At 37.3% G+C, this 14,443-nt stretch overlaps 1 protein-coding gene across 1 annotated transcript in view; it reads right to left on the bottom strand.

Annotated features, from left to right (window-relative positions):
* CBLB (Cbl proto-oncogene B) overlaps positions 1–14,443 on the bottom strand; it is a 74,317-nt gene that overhangs the window by 3,809 nt on the left and 56,065 nt on the right. The window contains exons 15-18 of the mRNA XM_015815889.1: positions 12,138–12,226; positions 11,920–12,048; positions 10,066–10,209; positions 4,242–4,361 (exon numbers count right to left, since the gene is read on the bottom strand). Coding sequence (XP_015671375.1) covers positions 4,242–4,361; positions 10,066–10,209; positions 11,920–12,048; positions 12,138–12,226 — 482 coding nt within the window. The remainder of the gene's footprint in view (positions 1–4,241; positions 4,362–10,065; positions 10,210–11,919; positions 12,049–12,137; positions 12,227–14,443) is intronic.

Below are 14,443 nucleotides of genomic sequence, written 5' to 3'. Positions count from 1 at the left end.
TGAATCACTGCATTTCTTTAGTAACACAGTTGTTAAGTGAATCTGGCTTCCCCATTGATTTTGCTCGTAAAAGGTTGCAAAAGCTGATCACATGACTCCAGGACACTGCAACCATCATCATAAATATCAATCAGTTGCCAAGTGTCTGAATTTTGATCAAGTGATCATGGTGATGCTACAATGGTCATAAGTGTGAAAAACAGACATAAGTCACTTTTTTCAGTGCTGTTGCACAGTCACTAAATGAACTATTATAAATCGAGTACTACCTGTAATTACATACCAAATGACCTTCCATTCTTAGGGTTTTTGATTCAACGCATTCCAATATATTAATTACAATGAAAGACAGTAAGGATTTTTATCAGCTTTCTTCCTCCTTCCAAGAGTATTTTTTTAAATGCTAATGTCACACTCTCAACTCTGGGGTTCTTTGCTCTGTACAATCTTCATCATACAATTAGTGTTTTTATTTATGCTGTTACATGATATCTTATCATACATAAGAGCTGGATTATTTAGTTATTTTCAGCTGTGCTCGCAGTAATAATAATTCCTATGAAATTGATTTTCAAAAAACTATTCCATCAAATGGTTATACCAGTTCTGATCATAAAATGGGCTGAAATAAATATAATGCATGCTTTATTTTTATTCAAGAATATAAGTATTGTTCACAATATTTTATTTGATTTGGGTGAAAAAACATGAATAAATTCTCCATGAACATAATCTAAGAATCTAAATATATTTAAAAAATATTTTCAGCTAGTACACAAATTTCTACTATTTGGCTTCAATGTAAATTATTGATACAAACATTTCTGCATTATGATATTACTTGCAACGTGACTAAGAAGATGGACATTTAGAAACATGTATTTCAAATAGATATCTTAATGTATGAATATGCTTTTTATTTTTTTTAAATCTATTTGAAATTGTCAGCAGTGAGAATCTTCCACTAGCAACATTAATTCACTTACTATCCAAAGTCCCACAATTAATAGATAGGAATTGTATATAATACATGCCAAATTATGGATAGAATTAGTAAACAATGAGGAGCCCTTGGTGCTTTCTGAGCTTAGTTATTTGCCAAAGACTCTACACAGTTCAACCCTGAGCTACATATATTCTCTTCTATTGGAATAAATAATACATTTAACTTATGCATAGCTATTAGAGCATATACCAAGTATACCAACATCTACATTAAAAAGGTATCTGGATGATTTAACTTGCACAAAATGCATATGGGAACATATTACATAAAATTGATGAAATTGAATTTTGGAAAAGATCTGTATTACTAATAACTGCATTACTATGCACACCAAAGCAATATATTATAATAAGAGTTTGAAAATATTTTTCACCCCTACTATTAAATTAGAACCTCAAACCCCTGAGGCAGAGTTTATTACAAAGCAAGACATGCTGAAGTTAAATTTAAAATCATACACTTAGTAAGTATAGGTACATAAGAAGTTTCTACTGTTCCAACCAATGTGCAGGGGATTACCTGTTGTATGTTTTTAAAAAACAGTTACCACAGCTTAAAGACTTTCTGCCTACAGCTATCTAATAGTGTCACTCAATCTAATACGGTAGTGTAATTCAATTTTGTTTATTGGCAACAGACATAACAACAAAAACACATACAAAAAGATATTGGAGGATATGACTTGGTCCAAGTAGTGCCTCTAATGGACTCCAGTTGGAGCAGAAAAGCTAAATTAAGATTGCGTCTCCTGAACTTGAAATTGGTTCAACAGACATTCATGTACAGAATATCTCTGTTCATATATTTTCCTGGAATTTTTAGAAATCTGAATTTTAGCAGCATAAATTCAGCTTTGTTTAGCTTTCCTCCTTTTTTTCAGTATTTCATTGCTTAGGGAACTCTGGGCAATAAGATAGGTCAGGATATCTGAGCATTAAGACAAGATGTGGGACTTATTGGATATTACCTAATTCACTCAATTCTGTATTTTGAAGCAGCTTGTCAGCAGAGTTTAGAATGGTCAAACTTTATTATCACTTCCCTCAGAAAAGTATACTGGAATCTCAAAGACCATTGTAATAATTTGCAGATTATTTCAATAATAAAATTGCTGTAATGTTGCTTTTGACATACTTTACTCAAGTGTCCAGTCTAATGGTTTAAATATACAGGAATGCTCAGATGGCAGATAAGACACTTTACTTACATAGTCTTATACTTGAGGACTGCAAGCCAATAATAACTGTACCTTTCCACAACAAATCTTAAAGGAGATAGTAATCTATTATTGAAAAGTTCTCCCTGGGCCCCTAAGGTTAAACCCACTACAACCCAATTACAAGTACCTCTTTGTTACTAGAAACATAGATCACCGAATCAAAGTTGTAAGGTGTATCTTAAGTCATCAAGTCCAACTATCAAGTCATCAAGAATACAATTTAAAACATCCAATAAAAATATATTGTCCATCCTTCGTGTGGGCAACATGCTTAATAATGTAGCAACTGGCTAGATGCAGATATTTTCAAATGACATGATTTTAACTCTTTCCTGGGTTTAGGCCTGGGTTTGCAAATTAGAATATCAGATATTCTTCTGTAGGACAGAGATAAATATAATGCAATTCTACAGATGTTTGATGTCCACGTAGTTTAATACTGTCAACCACAGTATTTCTGTGGTTTGTCTCTGTGAGTTGAAGATGCTGTATTACAGTGAATCCACTCCTACTTGCACAGAGTTGAGTGACTATCTCTCCATCCTGGCAACAATACTATGGTGTACCTCAAGACATTATTTTTCCCTCAGTGATACCCAATATCCATAAAAAAAATTGCTGGGAGAGGTTATCTGGCGTTTGAGGGTTAATAATGACCAGAATGTTGATGACAAGAATTTTTGTAACCGCTGAATTAGGAGAGGCATATTCCAAACCAGGACATGGAGTAGATAAAAGCCAGTAAATAGAGCCTATATCTTGATAACATAGAATGGGTGGTTTCCACATGAGAATTTCAGAAATCCGCTTGCTCTAAAAATGTTGCTCCTAAAGACATTATTACCATTGGAACCTAAGTGACATATTTTTAATTTTGGTAAATGTACTAATTATATCTTTACATGGATGGGAACAGTTTAGTTGTATTTGTTCAGGAAAAGGAAATGTCATATTTAGATTACTGCAATATATGCAACAAGGGTGCTTGATCTAGAAAGAGAAACGCACACAAAATGTGGCACAGCAGGTTGCTAAGTGTGGCTCATGATCATGCACATGTTATGCTTCTGCTGAAGTAATTACTCGTTTCTAATTCAGTATTATGCCAGGTTGAAGATTCTGCTTTTTACACATAAGGTCCTAAATAATGTGGCACTAGGATACCTAATAGATCAATTATGCTGTTACAGACCTGATTGATTGATAAGATCATCAGAGGAAGTTCTGCTGCGTGTGCCGAGACTGACTGATTGTCATCTTGCGGTTACTCGCAGACAAGCCTTTTCTGTAATGATGCCTGTACCATGGAATGCTCGGCCACCTGAAATTCATGAGGTACCTACTGTTACATCTTTTAGGTACCTTCTGCCAGGATTTCCTTCTATGAATGTTTGATGGATAGTTTTGCTTTTGCTTAATACTTTACTTTGTTTTTATTACTGTATTGCTGTATTATTGTTATTTAATCCCTTTGATTGTAAAAGTCCAGTATCTGGACTTTTACAATGCATCTTGAGTTTGCATAATATTTCAACAGATGTAATTATGGTTTTTTTCTGGTAGTGACTGTGATGTTTTCTTCTCTTTTTATGATAGTAATGAACATATCGATTCTAATACCACATAGCACTTTTGTTTATTATAAATTATTGTAACCGAGACTGACTCCCAGAATTTTACAACACAGAAAGAGAAACACAGAATAAAAGCTAGGAATGAAAACAATAGCACATAACCCTGATGCCCAAACCCAGGGACAATAGTAAAGTTCTTTGGAAATGATATGGAAAAGCTCTAGTTTCACTGCTTTGAAAACAGATTAAAAGGTTAATACAAAATGAAGCTCTAGAAGGGGGGGGGAGGTTGATATCCTGAATCACATATTCTCCATTTTCAATTTTAATATACTTTCTGAAAGATTTAATCTGAAAGATTAAAGTGACAAATTCTTTTGAAAAATTATAGGAAATATAAACAGTTATGTAATTTTATTCCTGTATATTGGGTTTTAATTACCTGAAGAAGATGGCAGTTGGTCATAATCCTGGGATGTTCTGTGGGCCTTTATATTTTCACCAGTTAATCTTCTAACAGGTGGTAAAGGAACTGAGCCATTTGTAGGATCAAAAAAAAGATCTGTGAAAGGAAAAATAAAGATCATTTTGTGTATTTCTGTTCATAGGACATAAATTGATAAAAAAAGTAATTCAAAAGAAAAAATACACAAGAGAGGAATTATGTAATATGTTAAATTTTAATTTAATTGAGTTGAGTTGCAAAGTCATGCAACTTCATGCATTCCTTTCTAATGTGGACTTCACCTTCTTTTTAATGGTTTCTTTACTAATCTGAGAAATTGTGGTTAATTTTAATCAACTATTGAGTATTTTATACATACATATATACATATATATGTTTGTGTGTATGTGTGTGCATATATAATATATATAATATTAAGAATATGCACTCTAGAACAGGGCTTTTCAACTTGTGGTACTTTGGCACCTGGCAGGTGGTATACGACCATCCTAGAGAAGTGGTAGTGGGGGGGGGAGAGGAATGAGCTAAAGCAGTGATAGCGCTGCACAAGCCTGAGAGAGAGACAGCTGGAGCTGCAGGGCTATCGGGGCAGGGCAGAAGCTCCAGGATCTATGTGAGCGGCTACAAGCTGATCGGTGCTTCTGCAGAGCTGTTGCAGCTCAGCACTGGGCTCCAGCTGATTGCCGCTTCCGAAAGTAGCATGTAGCTGGAGGGGCACCGAAAAGGAGGGGGGAGAGAAGGATATAAAAAGAGGTTTTGGCGGGGAAAGTCCAGCGAGGGGCTGCCCCCACCCTGCCCCCTGGGCATGCACACAGGAGGCAGTGAGTGCCAGGCATCCCTGCTGACTGTCCCTGCTGACCGCTCAGAAAGAAAAGAGGCAAGCCCAGGCCAACCGGGTGCTGATTTACAACCTTGTAGCTACCATCAAAGCCAGAACGTGCTCAGCCTTAGATCCATGGGGCAGCCCTGGAACCAGTGACAGGCCCCTCGCCACCTCAACCCCGCCTCCACCCCACCCCCTAGGTGTGTGCACAGGAGGCGGCGAGCGCGCAGGATCTGGCATCCCTAGGGACGGCGTTCTGAGCGCTTTGCAAGTTTATTTTTTTAAGCTGTCAGAGGCTCGGGCAGGAGGCTTCCCATTTTGACCCCTCCCGTCATTGCCTCTGTGCCTGAAGGGCCTCTGCGTGGCTCTCAGCTCACCTCTCCCAGACCCGTGCATGTGCTTGTTTGTGTGTGCGCGTGCGTTGGGGGGGTCTCACTCCTTGCAGCCCCATGCTGTGACATTGGGGAGGAAAAAAACGGGAGACATAAGAGAAGCTGCAATGGGAGCTTCTTGCAGCCTTCCACGCTGCTAGGGTGGGAGCTGAGGGCAAAAGGGTGTGATGCGATCGCCGGCGCATTGAGAAAAAGAAACAAGTACTCCAAAAAACCAGCTTCCATTAGTTTGCAGTCTGCCATCGCAGAAGGTCTCTGTTGAGGACGTGGAGCTGCAAAGGGTGAGACACAACCCCCCTTCGTGCACACAAACACATGCATGGTCTGGGAATGGTGAGCTGAGAGCCACACAGAGGCGACGACAGGGGGAGGGGTCAAAATGGGAAATCTCTACTAATCACTGCCTGCCTGTTGCCACCTCTGTCCAGAGCCACTTGCAGCTTAAAAAAAAAAGCAGGGGAGGGAGGGAGGGAGGAAGGAAGGAAGGAAGGAGAGGCAACTTGGTTGGAATTGCCCCAGTTCAAAAGAGAAAGCAACTTTGTGTTCTGTTTTGTCACAGACAGAATTTTGTTGGCAATCCAAGTTAACAATGGTATTCTTGAATTGTGACCTCTTAGGAAAGTATCCCCTTCCTTGTATGTTGCTAACAGCCATTTCCAGTGAGGAAAACAGGACAAACCAGAGTGGGGAAAAATATTTTCCTTTGCTATATTTCCAGTCTGATTTAGACCAAGGCAGGGTCCCTACAAAAGAGCCCTTTTAAGGATAATGTATTAATAGAAAAGCAACTAATCTACCTCTGTTCCTAAACGCTAAAGCTGTTGCACATAAAAAACAGAGAACCTCTGATCAACTAACACAGCCACCATTTTGACAGTTTTGCTGTACTGTTGTCTGTGGACGCCCCCACTAAAGGCAAGCACAGGATAAACTGAGCCTGGTTTGTTCTCAATATTTTAAGTGGCCATAAACTACTAGCAAAAGTTGCATTTGATCACAAGGCAAGGAGGCATCGAGAAATGTTTCCTCTTTTGCATTTGAGCATCCAAAAAGGGACAGGAAAGGAGAAAGGAAAAGAGGAAAGACAAAGAAAAAGAAGAAAAGAGGGGAAGAGAGCAAGGAATGAAAAAGAAGGAAAGAGGGGAAGGAACAAAAAGGAAAGGAGAATGAAGAGAAAAGGAAAAAGAAGAAAAGGGGGGAAGGAAGGAAGGAAGGTTATAATGAAAGGGAAGGAGGATCTGAGGGAAGTCCTGCCTTAGCACTTGGCCACGACCAGCACTGCTGCCCTTTTGCCTTCCCCTTGTCCCCTCCTCCTGACTCTCCTAGTGGTCTCCTATCCTATCGGTGAGGATGCTTTGGATACAAAGCTGAGTATCTTCGCATGGAGAGGGAGTGGCCTCCCTCTGGCCCACACATTTTGCCTTCCCGCACACACCATGAGCAACCAGGCCAAGGAGAGCAAGCCAAATAGCAGCAACCTCGAGGAGAAAGTAAGCCAGGCACCCCCTTGGGGAAGGCTGGGCTGAGCTGGGTGCTTCCCCTCCACTGCCCAGGGCTCTGGGCAGCCTGCACCACTGGGGGTCTTCTGCGTGGCCTGAGAGCAAAGGAACCGCCACCAAAGAAATTAAAACCGGTACTTTTTTCCTTTTTTTAAATGGTTTGTAACATTTTATTAGATTATGGAATAAAATACAAAAATACAATACAAAAATACAAAAGCAAATAGTAGGACACAGTGGGGAGGAAGAAGGGGGGGAAAAGTGAGGGGGAGAGGGGAAAAAGAAAAGGAATTGACTTCCGACTTCCTCTGTTGTAGTAAAATGAAGCATTAACTGAATCTCAACTTTTTACTTTCCCATAATAGTATAATCTAGCCATGTCTATAACAACAAATGAATCTAATCAGTAAAACCCAAAATCCCGCCCCCTTTTTTTCAGTCATCAGGTTTTTGATACCTTGCTAAGCCCTGGTGGTACTCGAATATTGTCATGTCCTAAAAGTGGTACAATCTGTGAAAAGGTTGAAAAGCCCTGCTCTAGAAATCTTAAAGATTTAGTTGTCCTGATATCTTTCTATCCACTGGTTGCAGCTATTGTTCCCCATTGTCGGCTACTGCTTTGCTCCAACAGCATTTTATAAACTTTAACGTAGATCCACAGTAAACAGAAACAGAGCATTAAAAAATTAAAATGACAGTGAAATTTATAAAATGTATAAATCACACAAAATTAATCTTGCTAATATTACCATTTTATAAACTGCCAGAGGTAGAGAAAGGAAGAAGGGCAGTTCTTTCAGTAACGCAGAGATCCTTTAGCTAGCATCAGTAAAAATCTACAGCAGAAGGAAAGCCGAGTAGTAGCTATGGATCCTCCCCTTCTTGAATTTTGGTTCCTGCCTCTTAAATCCATGAATGTATTTTAGATCTTGAACAAAGTTTTAAGAACTGTATGAATTTTTATAAAGATACTATTTTTTATAAAGGCAGTATTTTTTCTAATCTGTTCTGGATGCTGCTTTTGCTAAATTAAAATTCCTTCAAATCAAATAAACAATTTGCCCACGTTATGAAAATCAACCAGTAGTGGTTGTCTCCAAATGTTATCTCAGTGTTTCGCCATACAATTAAAGCCTGATTCAGAAATAAGTTTACATACTGCATTAAAGGGATGTTTAATAACCCTGAATAAAACATTCTGGCACAAGATTCAGCTGTAACTATCCAACATATTAAATATTGGATATTTTAAATATTTAAATATTTCTCATTTTTTTCTGACTTCAATATAAAAATGTTCATGCTAGGCTATTCAATAAACAAAAACTATATTCTAATTAATTTTTATACTAATTTCAGTAAAGTTTACAATTATAGCAGTAAAAATACAAACTAAAAATAACAAGAGAAAACAAAAGTTGCAGAAAAGGAAGAAAATATAAACAAATTAAAAAAAGAGAAATAAAAAATAATATAATAAGGAAAAAGGAAAGAAACAAAGAAGTGATTTCTCCTTTATCACAAGTATAAACAATTTAGTAATTTAAGATCTCCTCTTAAAATAAATGATCTCTTCTCTTATAAAAAAAGCCTCTCCCTTTTTATGACCCTGTAATCCCTTACTTTGGGGTAGAATCGGGATGACTGGACAAATCCATAAAGCCTTGTTATTTCAGTCCTAATGTCAGTAACAGTCTACCAAGGGTTGCCAGAGGTAACAACAGTTCTATTTTAACCTTGACCAAAGAAGTCAATTTTATATTTCTTCCCTTTTCTTTTAACAATCTTGATTTTAGACCCAACAAATATGTCACAGAATTTATTTTTTTTATTTTTTCTTTGTCCTTTCTCAAAAGAATTCTTCAAAAATATAACAAGCTTCTTTTGTAAATCCAATATAAGAAAATTATTCAGATCACTCTGTTGCTTTTTTATTTGTATATCCCTTTCAATTAATTAAACAATCAGCCGGATTCTTTTGTACAGTATATCCACTGTAACATCTTTTTCCATGCTATTCTTTTAGTCTGTTGAATCAGACTGTTCAAATCAGTCTCAATCCTAACAGGTAAAACTAGCTCCTGTTCAATCTTTTAAACATAGTTAATCAATAGAAGCAGATACTATTAAAATTAATATCTGAGTTCATTGTTTAAAAATTTCCTTCAATATGCCCAATACTAAAAAAATATGCTTCATTCTGTAATTTTAAGTTGAGTTTGAGTGTTGTTCTAATTTAATTATATCTTTGGTTCCCTCTAGTATCCAATTTTTAAATCATACCTTACAATGTTTTTTTTTAAATAATTCAAAATAAAAACATTTTTCCACAAGAAGGATACCTTATAATTAATTCCAAAATATTATTTAAAATTTATCTGAGATCTTGGTCCATTTGTAACTTTCTTAAAATCAAATTTTATCACCTTTTTGTTGTTTATTCCCCATATTTTTTAAAAGTCCTTAGACTTTTATTTAAAATTTCCTTTGCTAAGAATTGAAGGAAACTCACCTGGTACTATAAATCCTCCAGATCTAAAAGTTCCTAATAACTGTAAAGTAGTTAACAAGCAATTTCTGAATGTGATTAGAAAAGGAAGTATGCAAACTTAGCATCCTTTCAAAGGCGCCAACCACAGTTTGAGGAAGATGGCTATTCCCACATCTTCCAGACTGCTAAACCCACTGGAGACAGTTGTCTTGTGGTCTCCTCACAAGGAGCAGCTGTTTGGAGCACTTGTAGATGATCTCAATTCTTCTCCTTGTCTGGCCAGCTCTTCATTCCTCTGTGAATGTCAGCTCTGATTTTTGCAGAGTTGTCTTTAATCTGCCATTTTTCCCAGATGTCAAAACTCCAAACAAAAAACTACTACTTAATTTGCAGATCACTATACCATTAATAGTATATATTTTGGAAATATAGGAAATTAACTTGCTTATTTTTCTACATATCTTCAATTTTATAGTATAAAGCTCCAAATGCATGGCTAGATCTATGCTGACAAGTAGTTAAATAATTGAGAACATTTTTTATAATTAAATCTCTACATTAAAATAAAATAACTATCAACATCACCATCTCTTACCGGTGGATGGGTGGTATAGTTCATGTCCAGACAGGGGTCTATTTCCTGCAACAAGTGGTCTTGTTTGCTCAATGAAGCTATGGCGTGCAGGAGGTGGTGGAGGTGGAGGAAGGGAAGGTGGTGGATTGTCGGACAAATTTTCACCTATATTGACAGAGAAATTATATAAACCCCATATCAGATAATTTTCCAAAAGTTTATCTAGCAGTAAAGTGACTTTAATGCAGGTCATTCTTGACTTAGTATTACAATTGAGTCTGGAATTTTGATTGTAAGCTGTAGTTGTTACATGGGTCACCACAACAATATTTTTTTGGAAGAAAGATAATCAATGCTACCTCAGTTCAGATATTTGAGATCAACACTTCAGGATTCCAGTCTAGACTTGATTAGTAGATAAATGAATTTGGAGGAAACGAATTTCTATTGAATCAATCTTCAGTTAAACTCAAAGGCTATTCTGATTAATACTGTAGAAGTAAATATCTTTAGCTAAAAAGTCAGAATAAAGAGGGAGGGAGGGGAAATTTTTCTTATAAAATGTAACTTCTATGATAAGTGGGCCCTTTGAATCTCTGTCCAGGCTCAACATTTCTGCTAATAGAAAGCCATATTTCTTCATTTCCTTGGTCCAAATCAATCAATACATCACTGTGGGGACCTTCAGTCAATACTACATTAATGCTTGTTTTCCTTGAGTCAGGGTTATAAAGCTATAAATCTTTTCCTTGAGTCAGGGTTATAAAGCTTCCATAACTGACCCAAGATATAGCCTACATTCTGGTGACATCCCAACATTAGTACAAGTCTTTGAAGCCATTTCACAAACTAAAAATAAAGTTTCTGCTAGAGAAGTTGCTCACCCGTTTTAGGTTGCTACAAATAAATCACTGAAACATATTACATAATATTCTAGTCTTTTTCTCCAAATTGAAAACACTAAAATTAAAAAGAATTTGTGACCTGCTTGATGAATAACAGCTGGGCAAATTCAGGTAATTTGAGAAAACATGTCTTATGAAACTGTTAATCTAGTTTTTCTGGAACAGTTAAATGTTCCCCTCTCCCAATTTAGGAATATAAATTAAAATAGAACGCAGTATTTTTCTATAGCATTATAAATTATGCTGTAATAGTTATGATCATTTGAGATGGAATTAATTTTGATTTTGAATAAAATGTCCACATCTAGCTAAATTTACGTGTGGAAGACAAATACATAAAACTGGACAAATCTTAATCTAATATTACTAAATATTAATGCATCAAATATATTATCATTTGTAGAAAAATGTATTATTTTGAACTGACTACAGAATACAAGTAGTCCTTGCATTACGACACAATTGAGCCCAAACTTTCTGTTATTAAGTGAAACACTTGTTAAGTTTGTCCCATTTTATGATCTTTCTTGCCACAGTTGTTAAGTGAATCACTTTAGTTGTTAAATTAGTCAAACTGTTGTTAAGTGAATCTGACTTCCCCATTGACTTTGCTTGTTGGAAGGTCGCAACGGGGATTACGTGATACTGGGACACCACAACCATCATAAATATGAGTGGATTGCCAAGTGTCTTAATTTTGATAACATGACCATGGTAATGCTACTACGATCATAAGTGTGAAAACTGGTCATCAGTCACTTTTTTCAGTGCCATTGTAACTTTGAACGGTCACTAAATGAACTATTGTAAGTTGAGGACTATATGTACACTCATAGAAATCAATGAGGCTTCATTTAGTCAATACTTGGTATAGGATTTTAGATTTAGTCTACATATAGCTTTCTTTGAAAGATTTATTGTAAGGAGCTTGCTGTATTAGAAAGAAAAAGAAAAATAAAAAGAGAATAACCTGGAGGATGCACAAGCAAGTCATAATCGGAGGACGTTCTATTGAGTAGAGATGCATGTTTCAAATTTTCCCTCAATGGAGGTCGCACAGGTGGCAAAGGTATTGGGATAGTAGACTCAAAGGCTTCTCCTAAATACCAAACATTTAAGATACCTTAATTTTTAAACTTTCAAAAACAGCATGTTAATTTTTTCCCTCTAAACATGCACTACTCATACCTATATCAGGTTGTTTCAATTTTTTCATCTCAGATGAAGTATTGTGCATTTCATTACTTATTCCAGAGCACTGACCATTCTCAAATACACTGAAAGCAAAATAAAACCTGGAGTTTTAATCACGTAGAAGTTACATGGAATTAGATGCAAAAATAAAACGCAAAATGAAGACACTTAAACTAGTATAAGAAATTTAACTTCAGATAATATCAACTCTTTCCCTCTGCCCCTATTTTTAATTACTATCACATATCTTAATTTTAATAAAAGACAACATCATTTTCTAGCACCATGTGCACTTGAACTCAATAAAGCAGATCAGAACTCAAACCAAATAAAGTTTGATGAAATAAGTGACAATTATAATTTTTTTCATATTTCTATAAAGCAAAATACATACATGAATTCTGAGAGAGAGAGAGAGAGGGAGAGAGAGAGAGAGGGAGAGAGAGAGAGAGAGAGAGAGAGAGAGAGAGAGAGAGAGAGAGAGAGAGAGAGAGAGGGAGGGAGGGAGGGAGGGAGGGAGAGGGAGAGGGAGAGGGAGAGAATGTATTTAATTTTTATAACCACCCATCTCAACAAGTGACTCTGAAAACAATTAAAACAGTACAAAATATATGGGACCAGGTAAAATGTATATTAATACAGCCTGGAAACAGGGCCCTTAACACACTGAAAGCCCAGGCCTGGGCACAAAACCAAGTCTTCATGGCCTTGCAAAAGGGCAACAGGGTCAGGATCATCCTGATATCTGACGGGAGATATTCTAAAGGGCAGGAGCTACAGCAGAGAAGGGTTGATTTCCTGTTTTCCGCCAGCCAACACTCCTTGGTTGATGGGATCTGTGGCATGCCCAATCCACCTGACAGAACTGGACAGGTAGAAAAAACTGGGAGAAGACCATCCCTTAGTAACCTGATTGCAGATGATAAAAGGCTTTTCAAGCAATAACCAGCTCCTTGAATTGCACCCAAAAACACATTGGAATACTGGTAACTCACAAAGTAGTGATGTTACATGTATCAAATACCTGACATGTTTACTATGCGTATAGCTACATTCTGTAACAGTTGAAGCTTCTGAGTGCTTTTTAAGGGCAGTCCCATGTAGAAAGTGTTACAGTAGCTCAGAAAAGAGATCAAAAGGCATGAGTGACTGTCAGCAAAGCCCCCCTATCCAGAAATGGATACAACCAGTCACCTTATAGGGGAGATGCACAGCATAAAAAATTAATCTATAAATCAATAAACTGGCATACTAACGCTAAGATATGCAAAGGCTCTTCTAGCCACCGCTGCCACTTGATCTTCCAGCAGGAACACTGACTCCAAGAGAACTCCCCCGATTGTGAACCGGTCCATTTAGGGCAGTGCCACTCCATCCAGAACTAGTGGTGGCAAAACCTTATCACCACAAGTCCCAAATATCGAAAGACACTCTGTTTTGCTTAGGTTGAGTTGAAAACCTAATCCAAACTCTTACAGCTTCCAGGCACTGACATAGGACATCCATGGCATCATGGAGATACAAAGCTGAGTACCATCAGCATATTGATGATACCTTATCCCAGATTGTTGGGTCACCTCACCCAGTGGCCTCATGTGGATGTTAAATAGGACTGGAGAGAGAACTGAGCCCTGGGGTACCTCACAAAGTAGGTGTCAACTCTACAAATGAGCATGGCTACAGCTATTTTTCCTTCTCATTCTAGGTTGCCACATTGAAGGAAGGAGGGGGATTGCCCAGGTGCTTCGCTAGTCAAAATAATCTTTTGTCCCGTGGGAACCAAGGTCATCAGCTGCTCCTGAGAGTAAAGACTGGGCGTTTCATAAAAAGCCCACCAAATAATCATATTGGAGAACGTAATTGCTTACATAGCTTTTGTGAGTGGGACATTTAACTTTGTATAGGGGAATTGTTGCTTGTGTATCCAGACTTGGTTTCACTTTTGACCGTGCTGATATTTTGTAACTAATAAACAAGTTCTTTGAGGAATTTGCAAGCCTCGAGTTCTGCTTTATTCATCTCTGTCTGTCAGAACCATGACATTAGGGGCCATGGCTTGGAACTCTATCCCCATCAACACAAACTAGAATGGACCCTGGAGAAAAAAAGAGAATCAGAGCAACACAATGCTGCTCACCCCCAATTCCCAAAGATGGTCCAGAAAGAACCATGATCAATGGTATCAAACGACACTAAGGGGTCAAGAAGAATGAGGATGGTCGCACTATTCCCATCTCACTCCTACCAGAGGTCATCTAAGAGCACAGTCAATGCTGTCTCAGTCTTGTACCCAGTCTGAA

This window comes from Protobothrops mucrosquamatus, unplaced genomic scaffold (assembly GCF_001527695.2).
Source record: "Protobothrops mucrosquamatus isolate PMUCROS unplaced genomic scaffold, P.Mucros_1.0 scaffold382, whole genome shotgun sequence".
NCBI classification, from domain to species: domain Eukaryota; kingdom Metazoa; phylum Chordata; class Lepidosauria; order Squamata; family Viperidae; genus Protobothrops; species Protobothrops mucrosquamatus.
Note: the sequence above shows the minus strand (reverse complement) of the source record. Positions and strands in the feature narration are given on the sequence as shown.